Source organism: Equus przewalskii, chromosome 26, assembly GCF_037783145.1.
Source record: "Equus przewalskii isolate Varuska chromosome 26, EquPr2, whole genome shotgun sequence".
Lineage (NCBI taxonomy): Eukaryota > Metazoa > Chordata > Mammalia > Perissodactyla > Equidae > Equus > Equus przewalskii.
Window position 1 is genome coordinate 21,020,166 of NC_091856.1, and position 16,009 is coordinate 21,036,174.

General features: G+C 41.2%; 1 protein-coding gene across 7 annotated transcripts in view; it reads right to left on the reverse strand.

Annotated features, from left to right (window-relative positions):
* The window catches only part of ASTN2 (astrotactin 2), an 827,990-nt gene that overhangs the window by 295,889 nt on the left and 516,092 nt on the right, over window positions 1-16,009 (reverse strand). For all 7 annotated transcript variants that reach the window (XM_070596244.1, XM_070596246.1, XM_070596242.1 and 4 more), the window contains 2 exons: window positions 15,614-15,780; window positions 1,258-1,446 (listed from right to left, as the gene is read on the reverse strand). In XM_070596244.1, the coding sequence (XP_070452345.1) occupies window positions 1,258-1,446; window positions 15,614-15,780 (356 nt within the window). The remainder of the gene's footprint in view (window positions 1-1,257; window positions 1,447-15,613; window positions 15,781-16,009) is intronic.

The following is a 16,009-nucleotide window of genomic DNA, read 5'->3' on the forward strand; positions in this document are numbered from 1 at the left end:
CTCAATTCCTGGAAGGGGGATTTGGGAAAGTCATTTAACATTTCCATTTCTCATAATAGTCCCTGCTTCACATGGCCATTGAGGGGATTACATAAACTAATGGATGGAAAGTGGTTAGCATGCCCTCAGCATGTGCTGAATTAATGTTAGTGGCTATTATTATTATTATTATTAAAAATACTTAGTAAAGAACTTGACATAGAGTAGTTCTTAATAAATAGTAGCCATTGTTACCACTCCTACTACAATCACCACTATTATTAATTAGACGATGGGATGGGGATGATGATGGTTATAACAATGATGTTTCTTACCAGTTCTGACTTTTGTTGACATGACCTCAAACGGGAGAACCCTGTTTTGTGATAATATCCTATTACATTTTCATGCAAAACTGTCTAAAAGTATAGTTTTGTGTTCTCAAAGATAATTATTACTATACATGGAAGAATTCTTCTCACTACACCATCTTAGGGTTATACAGATTTTGAGGCATGAATAAATCCCACCCAAGGCCTCTCTTCTCCAGATAGAATAGCCCTCGTTCCTTCAACTCTCCCAGGCAGCCTTTCACAATTAGACTGCATGTCTAATCTTTATATAATTTGGCCAACCCAGTTCCTGTTCTTTCCGCTCTCATATACAAGTAGTCTCATCTTTTAATTTCTCATGTACCTCTGTATTTACAAACAGAGAAAGAAGTCTTTGACATAGTGTTGAGCAAAAAAGCAATTTCTAAACAGATTTACTGAGATGTGGAGGGGTGTGTGTGTGTGTGTGTGTGTCAGATAGATAGATGGAGAGAGAGAGGTGTTTTAAGAATGTTCAAGAAAATGTTAATTCTGGCTATTTCTGGGTGGTGGGAATTTTATTTTCTACTTCATTAAATGTCTTTATTTTTGAACTGCCTGAATAGCCTACATAGCTACTTATTTTTTAATAGACTGAAAGATTAATTAAAAATTTTTAAAATTCCATTAACTGTACTTACAGGATGATTTAAAAGATTGAATTTAAAATATGTGGATAGAGTTTAGAAAATGGGAAAGCAGGATAAATAAGGGCTAGGTTAGTGGAAAAGGAACCTCAGGGAACGACTTTCACTGACTTGTAACACTTCATGGATAGGCATCAGTGAACTTAGAGAAATGCTGGCCAATATAACAGGCTCTATTCCATGGTGCCCATGGCTTCCTCCCCATGTCCAGATTTTGGGTAAGTGACTCAGTCAGTGAAGTGCAAGGGTCTGCCCCATACCTAAAGGTCATCTGGAAGACTTGGCCTTGGTTGACATGCTGGGTCCGGTTGTTGTAACCATGTAGCATCTCTCCAAAGAGGGTGTCGTTGAATTTGGAGTCAGGTTTGAGGCACTTGGGGCCCTCGCAGACATCTGAGAGCATTAGGCAGGATTTTCCATCAGGAGCCAGCTTGTACTCCTCCACACAACTGCATGATAAAACAGAGCCGAGAGTTAGCTCCGCATGCTGGATGCCCCCACTGGGGGTGACCTAAAACCAAGGCCTCCTTTGCCTGCAAAACAGGTCAGAGTTTAGGAAGGGAGACAGCTATTCTGGCTGGAATCTATCTAGGGCACAGGTGTCTAGAGAGAAGCACATTAATCCTGCAAATTGGTAAATTCAAGGAAAGTCATTTGTGACATTTTGGAGGAATCGAGGGGGAAACCAGAGTGCACATCCACTCACAAAGCAAATTTAAAAAGTGTTTTCTGTGAACACACAGACTTTAAAAAGCATGACAGACCAATTCACAGGGAATTATCAACTAGTTCCTCAAACCAGAATCTATTCCCAGTGTATCTGTCGACTCAGGTTGAGGACGGTAGCAAAAACAAGGTTTTTATTGCCCTTGTAGCTCAGAGGTGATGCTTCCAGAACCACGGACAACACACGGAGCAGCAGCCACTGCTTCTGTTCAATTAGCAATGTTAGCAGCCTCGGTTGGCCTCTAAGTACCTAATCCTGACAGCAGAAGGGCCCTTGATATGCTTTTGAGGCAGGAACGGGCTCCTCTATGGACCAAACAAGTATACAAGGGGTTGTGGAAATAATATTTGCAGTTTGGGGATGTTAGCAGTGGGAAAGGAATCTCACAGAGAGGCATGGTGGGTGGAAGCAGAGGTCTCAGCTCCTGAAAAATCAATCAAAGAAACTGAATTTTTTGAGGGTCTACCTGTTCATGGTCCATTGCTAGGCACTGGGGATAGAGTGCACATGATAAATAAGACAGACAAAAGAATAGGCTGCACAATTGGAGGGACGTGTATAAATGTCGTCTTTGCTCCTTTGGACCTATGTGAAGTCATTTCACTTCTTTGATCTCCAGTTTCCTCATCTGTAAAATGGGGTAGATGCTCCTATTCTACCTTAATTCACTAGGCTGCTATGAGGTCCCGTGATACATTGGCTGTGAACCAGGAATTGCAAGGTACTTAACAAAATAACTATATTAATGGTAGTAACGGTGGTGTTTCTATTTATTGAGCATATAACCATCCAGTGGGCACTTCGTATATTTATTTTCTAACCACGAATAAAAGGTAATATCTTCATCATTCCTGCTTGATACAGAAGCAAAATGAGGAGCCAAGAAATAAAGCATGTCACCCTGTGAATAAACGGCAAAGCTGGCATTCAAATTCAGGTCTATTTGGCAACAAAGGCATCTTTTTCTACTCTTGTCTCCTCCAAATCCAGTTGTTCCTTTTTGCATGATATGACCCTGGTTAGGCTGTGCCAGTTGGAGGCAGTAGAAATCAGGCAGTCTCTTATTTGCCTTTCCTCCATGGGGTGGAGCGAAAATTTGTTGAATCTGACCACAAAGAGACTCAGAGACTCATATGGGAGAAGGACAAAGATTGTGAGATGGTTTGGGAAGAAAAATGTACCCAGGTTGCAGGAACCAGTAGTTGATGCTAGAGATATAGAATCCACCTATAGGCAGGAAGTAGACAGGCAGAGCTTAAAACTTGATCCAAGATTACTCCACTGAAAGGCTAAGAACGTATCCTGCATGAAGCAAGCTGTCACTCTTCCTCCAACCCCCGGTGTCCTGAGCTGATGCACTGCTTGTCTTTCTAATATTTACATGTTTCTGCCCAAAGTACGGTGGAAAGTTTCTCAGAAGGAGGCCTGTCATGCAGCCTTGGTCAAGTCTATTCCCCTTTCTTTTTGCATCTGCTAAATAGAAGTAACTCTGCCTTAATAAAGTTGCAGTCCAGATGAAGTGAGCAGATGAATGTGCAGCGTATGTGGTAAGTACTTGATGAAGGCTAGTTCCATCCATCTATCAGCAGTTTCCCAGAATATATGGACAAAGAATTTATTATTGAGTAGAGCACTTGCTTGTTCTCTCTTTCTCACTCTTGCTCTCTCCACACACACACACACACGCTCCTGTGAATAAACACATTTTTGTTATAAATCATTAAACATTTTTAACATCATCAAAGTCTATAGAGTAAAATGTGGACATTCCTCATTTCCCACTCCACACATATTCTTACTTCCTGTTCTGGTGGTCGTCACTGCTAACTATTATGTATATATATTTTTTCCATAATAAACTTATAAACAGAATTACACTATACATTGTTGTGAAATATGCATTTGTACCTAATATTATTTCTTAGAGATCTTTTCAAATCAGTATTCACATAGCTCTATCTTTTTAATGGTTATTTGGTATCACACAGTATAAATGCACCATAATGCTTTTAGCTAATCTTTATTGATGGCCTTTTGGTTGTTTATAGCTGTTTGTGATTACAAATGGTGCCATAATGAAGATCTTTGTACATATATCACTGTGCACATGTGTGTTCCTATAAAACCGATTCTTAGAAGAGGGATTGCTGGGTCAATGTTTTATGAATTTTTAAATCTTGATAGATCTACTAAATGGCTGTCTGTAGAGCCTTTACCAGTTTACAGTCCTGTCATTGACGAATGAGAGAGCCCATTTCCCACATCTTTCATTTTCATTATTGCCAATCTGGATGTGAAAAAATACCTTATTTTTGTTGGAATCTGCATTTCCCTGATGCCTGGTGGCGTTCGCCATCTTGTCACATTGTGGTCATTTGTGTTTCTCCTTCTGCAGATGGTCTAGCCGTGTTCTTTGACCATTTTTCTATGGTTATCTCTTTCTTTATTGGCTTGTACGTGCTTTGCATATTTTCTGAAGAGTTGTCCTTCACTTTCCCTATATACTAACATTTTCTTCTCGTCTGTACTTGTATTTAATCTTGCTTTTGATGTCTTATAACCTCTCTATCTTGGTCCTTCATTGCTTCTGAATTTCGTGGGATGTTTAGGAAGTCACAAGATGATAAAACATATTTCTGTATATTATTCTAGATTTTTTTTTAGTTTTTTATCGTTGATTATTTAATCAGTATGGAATTTATTTTTGTGCATATTGGGAGTGTTTATTTTAACTTAATTATTTTTAAAATGAGTGGACAATTATATGAAGGGTCCATCCTTTCACTAACTAATTCAAAATGCCATTTTGTCATATACTAAATCCCTATGTATACCATGTACATATGGTTGGAGTTTTTATTTAGTTATCTGTATATTCCTGCAGTAATTCTGTACTACCTTAATTACTAAAGGTTTATACCATATTTCAGATATAAAGTAAGTCTCCTCCCCATCATGAATGCTAATTTTCTTTCAAAGATCCCTCACTATTCTTAGTCATTTTTCCCTTCAGATGAATTTTAGAGTTGGAATTTCATGCAAAACCCTAGTGAAACTTTGGGTGGTATGGCATTGAATTTGTAGATTAAATTGGGGGGAAGTTTAACTTTTTTTTCCCTTTAAGAAATATGGATTGAGAGTCAATGCTGTGCTGGGCACTGCTGGAACTGTGGCAGATGATGTCTTCTGCTCATCACACTGGGTCCTCTTTCTGGACACACACTGTGGATGATGGGTCCAAGCTTCCCTTGCAGCTGGGTTAGAAGGACCACATGATGGGATTCTGAAGGATGGAATCTGTATTGACCTGATATAAGTCACTGCCACACCCAGCCATTCCAAACATCCTGTGATTCTTAAGCCCTCTCTTCTCTTGCTATGGCAAGCTTGGGGACCACCTGTTCCAGAAACATACTGCAGGATGGAAGAGGACTGCCTCGATCACAGTGGACCTTACATGATCAAGAAATAAACATCTGTGTGCCAGCTTTTGATTTGGGAGGCTTCCTTTGTTACAGCAACACAGATGATCTCATCCTGGCTGACTGATACAGCATCTTTACAGCTGGGAGTCCTCTAACTCAGAAATATAGTTTGCATCTCCATTTATCAAATGTTGTTTTAAAACCTTCCCTGAGACTTTAGACTTTTGGTCACAAAAGTCTGCTTGTATCTTGTGGGGGTATATTCATAGGTATTTACGGGGTACACTACATTCTAGAGGATACAGGCATGAGTTTTGGATCCAGACCACCAAAGTCCAAATCCAGATTTCACCTCTTACTAGCTGTGTGACCTTGCACAAAATGCTTAACCTCTCTGCACTTCCTTTGCTTATCTATAGATGTTCCCACCTCATGGAGCCACTGTGAGGATTAAATGAGTTATGACTCGAATATAGGATGCCCAGACATACAGGAAAGTGATAGCTTCTATTATTAGTCTTTTCCATTTCAGGAATAGGATCAATTTTCCACTTATGTTTTCCCTTATATTTTTCTAGTTAGCTATTGCTGATATTGAGGAAAGCTATTATGGATTTTTGTAAGTTGATTTTTCATCCTACCACATAAGGAGCTCATCAGTTCTAATACGTCTACCAGATTTTTCTAGATGGATGAGAATATATTTGCCTAGTTTGAGTATTAGGGATATGCTAGGATTATGGAATAAATTAGAGAACTGTCCTTTTATTTTCTTTCTCTGGGTTGGTTTACATAAGATAGAGGTTATCCATTCCCTGATAATTTGATAGGACCTAGCTATAAATCCCCGAGTCTTGATGTCTTTTCAATGGTAGATATTTAGCTCTCTTATCATTTGATTTTATGTTATCTGCCTCTTTAGATTTTTCTACAGCATCATGACTCAAACTTGGTCATTTATATTTTCTAAGAAAATAATGCATTTTATCAAGACTTGTGAATTTATTGGTATAAAGTTGTACACAGTATTCTCATTAAATTTGTTTTATCTTCTGTGCTTCTGTGGTTATGTCTCTAGCTCATTCCTAATGTGTTTATTTGTGTTTTCTCTCTCTCTCCTTTGAAGAGCGTTTTGCATTTTATTGATGGGGTTCCCTTTTTTTTCCTATTTCGTTTATTTCAGCTTTTATTTGGATTAATTCCTTCTTGCTGCTTTCTTTGACTTTGTTTCATAATTCTTTTTCTGGCTTCTTGAGTTGAATGCTTCATTTGTTTATTTTCAATCTCTCTTGTTTTTGAATCAATGCCATGGAGTTCTGACACCTGCTTTGCCCATATTCCATGAGTTTGACACGCAGCCTTCCTGCTCCTGATCATTTCTAAAGAGGTGGTGATTTGAGTTTGATTTTTTCCTACCCAAGAGTTACTTAGGTTGTTTTTTTGTTTGTAATTCTCAAGTAGATAGATTCATTTGCTAGACAGATTGTTGTTAATATCTAATATTATTGCATCTACTCTGAGAATGTAGCTTGTATAATTTCTACTTTGGGGAATTTATTGAGATTTCATACCCTCCTACTTAAAGGAGACACAAGGTGGCAAGTTCAGATTTTGGATCTAATTTAACCTGATTCAAATAGACGCTGTATCATCTACCAGCTACATGACCCTTATCAAGTCTGTTAACTTCCCTAGGCCTCAGTGTCCTAATCTATTAAATGGGATAATAATAATCCTCATCATAGGGCTGATGTGAGAATTAGAGATAATTTACATAAAGGACAAAAGAGTATCTATTATGTAGTAACCAATTACTGCGTCAGCTATTGTTATAATGATTATTAATGTTATTATGACTATGCTATTATTATCTATGATTGCTATTTGATCTATTAGCCCATTTGCTCTTCCCAGGGAATGTAAATATACTTCAGTGGTTCTCAGATCTTAGTTGCTGGCTTCTTTCTAGATCTAGATTTCTTAACGTCAACAAAATTGCACTTCTTTGACTCTTTTTTTTTTGCTTCAAAGTACACATAACTGGGAACTTCTATGTGCCGTTCATTGGAAATAAATTATGCATTTGTACATTATGCATATATTTTAAATATGTAAATGTATCCATTTATACATATGTAATTATAACATATAAGTTAAATATATACATTACATATATATGTATGTGATGCATATATGTATGTACACACGCATTTATGTACGTAATGCATATATGTTGTATACACACACATAGACACATATATGCAAAGCTCAATCCTGCATTCAAGATTCCACAGTCTACTGGAGCTTTTTTTTCTATATTTGACCTAATTCACTCCTTATTACAACCTGTAGTAGGTACAATAATGTCCTCCCCCAGCCCCAAATGTTCACATCCTCATCCCCAGGACCTGTGAATGTGTTTACCTTACATGGCAAAAGGGACTTTGCAGATGTGATTAAATGGAGAATTTGGAGATGGGGAGATTATTCTGGATCATCTAGGTGGGCTCAATGTAATCATAAGGGTCCTTATAAGAGTCTAAGAGGTAGACAAGAGTATCAGAGTCAGAGAAGGAGATACAACTTAGAAACAGATTGGTGAGAGAAAGAGACAGAGACAGAGACAGAGACAGAGACAGAGAGAGGCTGTGCTTCTGGCCTTAAGTCTTGCCAGTGCCTCGATTTCAGAGATTCTGATGTCCACAACTGTAAAATAATAAATCTGTGTTGTTTTAAGCCACTAAGTTTGGGTAATTCATTACAGAAGCACTTGAAACAAATGCATAACCCTCACAGGGAGGTATTGCTCCCATTTTCAGATGAGAAAACTGAGGTTTAAAGAAGTTAAGCGACTTGCTCATGGAGATACACCTTGTCAATAGTGGTGCCAGGAAATAAAGCTAGGAGGTCATATTTCAAGGAGCGTGTACATGAGTGTGTGCAACTCTGTGTGTGTGTGATTTTAGCCATATTACAGCTGCAGGTTCATGGCGATTTTCTTTTGCCTGGGGGTGGCAAAGGATTGAGGCTTAGCAGGAGAGGAAGAAAGGGAGATAAAAGGCCTGGGTATGATTAGTGAGACCCTTAGAGACCCAGGGAGAAAAAAAGAGATAAGGACTCATGAAGGCAAATGGTCCTTTGAGTTTCGAAACGTGAGCAACTCTCTCCCCCAAGCCACCTCCGGGCACAGGATGATTTATGCAAAGGTCTGTTTAGTTGTTGGTTTCTTTTTTTAAAAAAAATTTTATTTTTGTACCATGCGACATAATTATACAGCTCCTTTAGAACATTCTGTCGTCTGGGAGATTTTCTTACAGAAATTCTAAAGAGTGTAGGCTCACAGGAAAGCAGCCAAGATCTGCATGAAACTATATTTATACATATGCCAAAATGAAAAACAAAATAAGTACAAAGATACAAACTGGGCGTTTTAGCTGAAGGCAAGAAATGTGTTACCCTTAACACACCCATCACATTCTAGAGAATACTAGAACTAGATGGAACTTAGGAGATCGTGCCATAAAACCTTATATGCGTTTAGCCAAGAGCATATTCTATTTAATTGTTATAGCAACATTAGGAGATGGGTACTTTCATTCCACCACTGCCACCGAGGACCTTGAGGTTTGCATTTTAAATTCCTTGACCAAGATCCCACAAGCACTTTGGAAAAGCCAGGACCTTGACCTTGACCTTCTTGCTCTAAATCTAGTGCTCATTCCAGTCGAGCACACTGACTTCTTCCAACCTGCTTGCTTTTCAAAAGAGGAAACTGGGACCTAAGAGAAATGGCATGTATACAAATTTTCCAAGCAGAGTACTTACTTATTTATTCACGTATTTATTCTCTCAGTCATTCATGCGTTCCTGAATGGTTTATGGAATCAATAAAGTTATTTATTGAAATGCGGAGACTAGAAACTAGTTTTCTTTTTTTTGAGGAAGATTAGCCCTGAGCTAACATCAGCCACCAAATCTCTTTTTTTGCTGAGGAAGACTGGCCCTGAGCTAACCTCCATGCCCATCTTCCTCTACTTTATATGTAGGACGCCTGCCACAGCATGGCTTGACAAGCGCTGCATAGGTCTGTACCCAGGATCTCGACCAGCGAACCCCAGGCTGCTGAAGCGGAATGTGCAAAATTAACCGCTGTGCCATGGAGCTGGCCCCTAGAAACTATTTTTTAAAATAGGAATGGGACTCAAATCCTAGAAAAAACTTAAGAATAGAGAAAAGTTAAGGAGAAGAAGAACTCAAGGAACTGCACATCATATAGACTTGGACCAATGTCAGGGATGAAGCTGAGCATCCTGCTCCAAGGCGAGAGAGAAACAGGTGCTGGCTCAGCTTTCCTGATCCTGACACCTGCAGGAACTCCCACCCTGGGGTCATCAGGGCGGGACCCACAGTGACCTAGCAGCAAAGGCTCTTGGCCGCATGACCCCACTAACCAATGTCATGGGAGTCTTTCTCGTGAAGGTCCTCATAATTATCCCAACATTAACCAAAATGAAGACTGGTAAAACTACTCTCAGAGTGCTCTCCATCTGAAGGTTTCACTCAAGGGGAGAATGGAGTGTTTCTAGAAAAGCCATTTTGAAGGTAATATACTCAAGGATATTCTTTAGAAAGGAAGGAAGGAAGGAAGGGGCCGGCCCTGTGGCATAGTGATTAAGTTCATGCACTCCGCTTTGGCAGCCTGGGGTTTGCAGATTTGGATCCTGGGTGCAGACCTATACATTGAACATCAAGCCATGCTGTGGTTGCATCCCACACTCAAAAAAATAGAGAAAGATGCGCATGTATGTTAGCTCAGGGACAATCTTCCTCAAGCAAAAAGAGGAAGATTGGCAACAGATGTTAGCTCAGGGCCAGTCTTCCTCACCAAAAGAAAACGGAGAAAGGAAGAAAAGGAAAGGAAACAGAATTCCATGGGGAACTCTGGGCTTAATGATATAACATATTGTATCTACTCTAAGACCCCCAACACTTGTAAGAAAGACTATCATTTCACCTAACATTAAGAAAAAAGAATTAAACTCTGTCAAACCATTGATAGTGAAATGCATCCTAAATTCAGGAATATTAAAGTATGGAAAATATGGGCACTTTGGAACCAATGAAATATGATATGTTTCACCACTGCAGGACTTATCAGAGCCTTTACTAACCCCAGGTGTCCTATGACCTTCAAAGGCAGTTGAGTGCAGAATTTCCCATGTGGGCTTGACCAAAGAGCTTCCCTCTTTTGTCTATGAGAATCTCATAGAACTCGTGTTCGATAGAAAACACGGAACCTGAAAATATCTACCTGAACAAATGGATGGACTTTGTGTGCTTCCATCAGTTGTCTGTGAATATGTCTTACACCTGAGCTTTTTCAAATGTTTCAAACAGCAGAGAGCACAAGGTGTGATGTTTGACAAGAAGCTGGCGTGTGAATGTCCTATGTTAACTACGACACATAAATTCCACTTCCTTCCATCAGAAGTCAGAGCGGGGAGAGCTCAGGCCCAGCCTAAAAGTTGGAAATTGTAACAAAACAAGTGCTTGAATGAATGTCCCCTGCCCGATACCTCTTCGTATTTACTGACAGTCAAAATTAACACCTCCGTCTGCATTCTCTGGGTCAGTGTTTTCTACTGCTGGAGCAGATTTCAGCTTCAACGATGCAAACAAGAGGCTTCCAGTTAACGACAGATATTAAACACATGTATTTCTCTCCTCTCCCTCCTAAAATCACATTAAAATGACATTAAACAGATAGGCTAGTAAGGACTATTTGAGGCTGGATGTGCTCTTTGAGCCCATATTTTTAAACACATTTCCAGTGCATTTTAAATTAAATTATATTTAAATATATTCAAATTAGGAGAGAGAAGCTTGGGGTTTCTCCTCTCCCAATTTCACCTCCTGACTGGCTGTGAGATCCTTTCGGGATTCAGTTTCCTCCTCTACATAATCTGAGAAATACCAAAACTTCAAAAACGTTGATGACACTGCTCATTATTTCTTATATAGGAACCACCTCTCTTAGTGAATTATGTCAGCAAAAAGTGTATATCCTCTAGAAAACAGAACAAAGCCAAAAAGACTCCCAAAACTACAGCCTTCCTTTTCTCAAAGAAGGACAACTCTATAACCTCTTATGTTTTTTTCTGTTTCTTTTGTTGATAAGAAGCACAGAGCTTTAAATTTATCTCGTGTTGAGTAACTCTTCCATTTCAGGCTCCAGAAACCATGTTTTCCCTTTCTGTCCTTACAAATGGCTCTGATCGGTCCTATCTTTATATTATCCATTTTTTTATGGGTTGGATTTATGTGGATAATATTAAGTTCTCTTGGAAGAATGCACAGTACAGATTGTAAACACACATGCACAGAAATGAAACAAACTTGGTTGCTAGGTAACGTGCCAAGGTCTTCCAGGGAGGCAATGCTCCCTCATCTGTAAGCTTCATTCTAAATGCTTCATCTTAGTATCAGGTGACCTTCTCAGCCTATCTCCAACTTACCTGCTTCTCTCTACCCTACTGGTACCTGAGTTCTAGCAATGTCAATCAGGACCCACCGAGGCTCAGCCACCCGTCCTCAGTGTCCTCTTTTGCCCATGATGAGAAAGGACTTTTACTCAATGCTCTTTGCATTCTCAGCATCCTACAAAAGACCAGGCACACAGTAGGCACCACAACTTTTAGGTAGCTGAATCCCTTAATTCAACAATTATGATTTTGAGCAAGCAGTGGGGAATGACAGTAGGGACACACAGGTGACTAAGACCCCAGTCCCCGTTGTTCATACGGTGACAAGACAGAAAAGCAGGTAAGTCAACAGAGCTATGGGGCCACCACAGGAAGAAACACCAGGGGGCTGTGTTTCCCCAGCGAAAGGATGCTTTACTCAGTTTTGGGGAACTTGACCTGACTAAGGGGTGACAACCAGGGCAGCCAGCCAGAGGTCCCGTCTGCAAGAGGTGTCAAGATTTCACTAGGATAAATTAGAATCTGAGGCTAAATGTAAAAGGCCGTCTTCCTTGTAAGAAGATCTTAGGGTAGAAAAAATACAAATCAAAATAAGACACGAAAAGAGTCCTTTCTATGCATGTCCTAACCCCACTAGATAAATATTGAGCCAATATGCAAATAGTATCCGCTTGAAAGGATGAGGTATTATATTACCCAGCTCCATGGTAACTGCACATCCCACTCCTGCACCCCTGTGGGGCTCAGAGAAGACTTGCTGGAGAAGATAATGTCAGCACCAAGACTTGAGCATGAAACGGAGCTGTCCCAGCTAAAGAGCCACCGGCAAGTGGAGGGTGGCGGGGGTACAGCAGAGGAGGAATGAAGAGGCAGACAAAACAATGCCGTCAAAGCTCCAGAGGCTGAAGCCAAGGGGCCTAATTCAGGAAGAGAGATGTAGCTGGAAATGCAGCGGAAAGGCTGGACTGGGACCAACTTCCTTAACCAAGTTAACAGAGGAACTTCATTTAACAATTATTAATTGAGTACCTAGGTGCTGTCTTAGGTGCTAAGGATAGAGCTGTAAACAAGACCTACAATTTAGTCATTGAATGAGTAAATGAGACGGCTTTATACCTGTTAGACTAACTTAACTCCCATTTACTGAGTGCCAGCCGCTGTGCATGTATAATTTTATTTAACCCCCATAATGGTGCTACAGTCACACCTGATTCTATGGGAAAGAAGAGGCTTAGTGAAGTTTAATGACTCCCCAAAACCACATAGCTAGAAGTGGCCAGAGGCCAGGAATGACATCAGATCTGTCTGAACTGAGACTAGAGCCCCATGGCATGGGTTTGAGTCCTGATGCCCCCACTTAACCAGCTGGGTGACCTTGGGCAAGTCACTGAGCCACTCTGTGCCTGGTTTTCTCAACAGTAAATGGGGATCACAAGAGTATCTTCCTTGTAGCGTTGTCATGAGAAGTCGATGGGATAATATGCACAAAGCATTTATCACCATCATGGCATATAGGAAGTCCTTAATACATGTGAGCTGCTATTATTAACCTGGCAGGAAATGGGTTATTAAACCCACACCTACCCAGAAAACTCTAGAAAGGCCACAGAGCTTTGAGCCAGTCGGGAAGGTCCCCCTGAGCACGGGTTTGTTTTCCTTGCTTAATTCAATGGCTTGCCACTTCTCTACCTGCTAATGGCTGTTATTGTTTTGTTTATAGAGCTTCCAACAAGTGTGGGTAATTTCTTATTTGCATCCTTAATAGACAATTTTCAAAGCGTGTGGACGCTGCAGTTGGTTTTAGGAGACCCGGGTTTTCTTTTCTTTTTTGGCCTGTTTATCAGCAGTCGCATGCACTTCAACAGCCCCCAGCACATTGCCGCCCTTTCAATCTTATTGAGGACTTTCAGAGACCTATTCCAGTAGGGGAAGGTTGCTGTCCTGTCTCATAGACCCAAAACCAAAAGGCTGAGCACCTCAGGGCACTGAGCAATGGAGGGGCCATTGTCATTACTATGCTTCACTTTAGTTATTTTCTTTAAGAAATACATATAGTGGTAATTCTTGTGCAAGGCACTGTTCCAAGCATTTTACAATTATTAAAGCATATTTTGATGTAACTAATGTAATGCATTTAGCCCTCATAACAACTCCACAGAGAGATACTATTATTATCCCTATTTTACAGATGAAGAAACTGAGGCACAGAGATGTTAAGTAACTTGCTCAAGGTCGCACAGCAAGGAAGCAGTGAGTTGCACTACCAGCCATATGACCTTGGGCACATTACTTAACTTTAATGGAGGAATACACATTAAGTTCTTTGTACTCTTCACAAACATCATGATATTGAGGTCGATATTATTAAAATTTTGGAGATGAGGAAACTGAAGGTCAAGGGTCCCAAGAGGCTTGCCTGACGTCTAAGAGAGAGTCAGAGGGGGAGCTAGGATTAGAACCCACGTCTATCGATGCCCCTTGATGGAAGGAAAGGAAAGTGGTGATAGTTTCTATGTCAAAATCCATTACTGCCGTTGCTGCTGCTGTCACTGTGGTTATTTGCAAGGGAAGGACCCCCTCCCCCGCTCCCGTACAAGGGGAGAAAAATAACAATGATAAGAACACAGCTGATTCTGTATTCAAGCCTCAGATCTCAGCCCATGCATAATTTACTCAACACGGCCCTGCAGTCGCTTAAGCTGAGGAGAGACCTATAAATTCAGGTCTGCATACGCTAATTTATGTCTTATTTATTTTACAGACACACATCTAGGGCTTCCAGGAGCTGCTCCAACATCTGCTCAGAGGCACCTGCAGCCCCAAGTATCACTGGGGAAGGCGGAGACCCTGAAATAAGCCCCAGAAGGAACACTGGACCCCACGGACTAGAGCCAGGCAGGTAAAATTAATTTTCGGTTAAACTGAGATTAAACCCACTTACATTCCCCTGCCCCCTTTTTCATAATACGTAGGACTGAAAAGGTTGTTAAATGCCTTATTCTGCTTGTCTCTCTTAGGAAAGCACTGAGCACACTTCAGCGACTGACATTCTTACACAAGCACAGGATGATTTTTCCAAGTCGCAGAATGTCAAAAGATGAGCACATTTTCTAATACGAAGACGTCATCAGACAGGGAATGAAGAGGAGAAGAAAAACGGCTGCCACTTTTTTTAGTGCTGAGGCCCAAACACTATGCTAGATACTCTCTGTGACAGAGGGGACTCCCGATGCGGTCCTTAACATGGAAAACAAGGAAACGGAGATACGTTAGGCATCGTTGTCCAAAGAGCTTATTTCACAAGTGGTCCAACTGCAGCCCAGAGAGGGAAAGTGACTTGTCCTAGGCCACTCAGCAAGTTGGACCCAATGTGTGCCCCTTCTTCAGTCTCAGACTAATTGTAAAACTCGGTTGAGTTCTTAGCATGAGTGAGCCCTTTGAGCTTGGCCTGTGTGGTTTTCTTTACACCTCCCCTCTCCCAGTGAATTATCCTCACAAATAAGGGCATTAGGACTTAGAGGGGCTAGCCTCTGAATTTGCACTGCTAAATTCCTGCAGAAACAGGGGCAAAAGCCTGGGCTAAGTCTGCGTTCTTAAGCATCACATCTGCTGGTTTCTTGGTGACACCTTCAAGGTGTCTGCTTTTGTCTCCAAATGACAGTGACCAGGACGGCAGGGAAGATGCAGAAGGGACAGGAGGCTTATGTGGAAAAAATCCTGACCCGGACGCAGCCTGAGCATGGATTCCATTATTATAATTATTAATCAGTTATTTGTTTCTCTTCTTCCATTCTTCTTCCCAATACCCAAGAGAAGGTTATAATCTTGCCTTTTTGCCTCTTGGGCTGACAAAGTAGAGGCAGAAAGGCCATTTTGTCCAAAGTCAGGCCCAGCCTGGCCGGGCTGTAGCTCCTGACCGTTTTTCTGCATCCCCCGCTGCCGTGAAGGGAGTGGCTGGGCCTCCTTGGGGACAGAGACTCACCCGCAGAACATGAAGATGGTGCTGGAGGTGGCGTCGTAGGGCAGCGGCAGTGTCTGCTGCAGGCAGAGCTGCTCACAGCCGCCGTTGAAGCCGTCCGAGCAGTCAATGCCTTTGGAGTGGTCGTAGCAGCCAGAGCCGTCCTTCATGGGCCTCAGCTCCTCGGGGCACTGCTCGGAGAGAGAGCAAGAGGGGAGTTATGGCTGAGGAGGTGGCGGGTCCCACCAAGCCCTCTCCTTCCACCTTCTGAAAAGGTGCATGTGTTGGGTACCGATGAAACAGGTTCAAAGTTTCCTTTGGCCAACCAATAGCTGTGTGGCCTTGGACAAGTGCCTTTACCTCTCTGAACGTCAGTGTGCCCATCTGTAAAATGGGACTTTTGTCAGTAACTACCTTGCA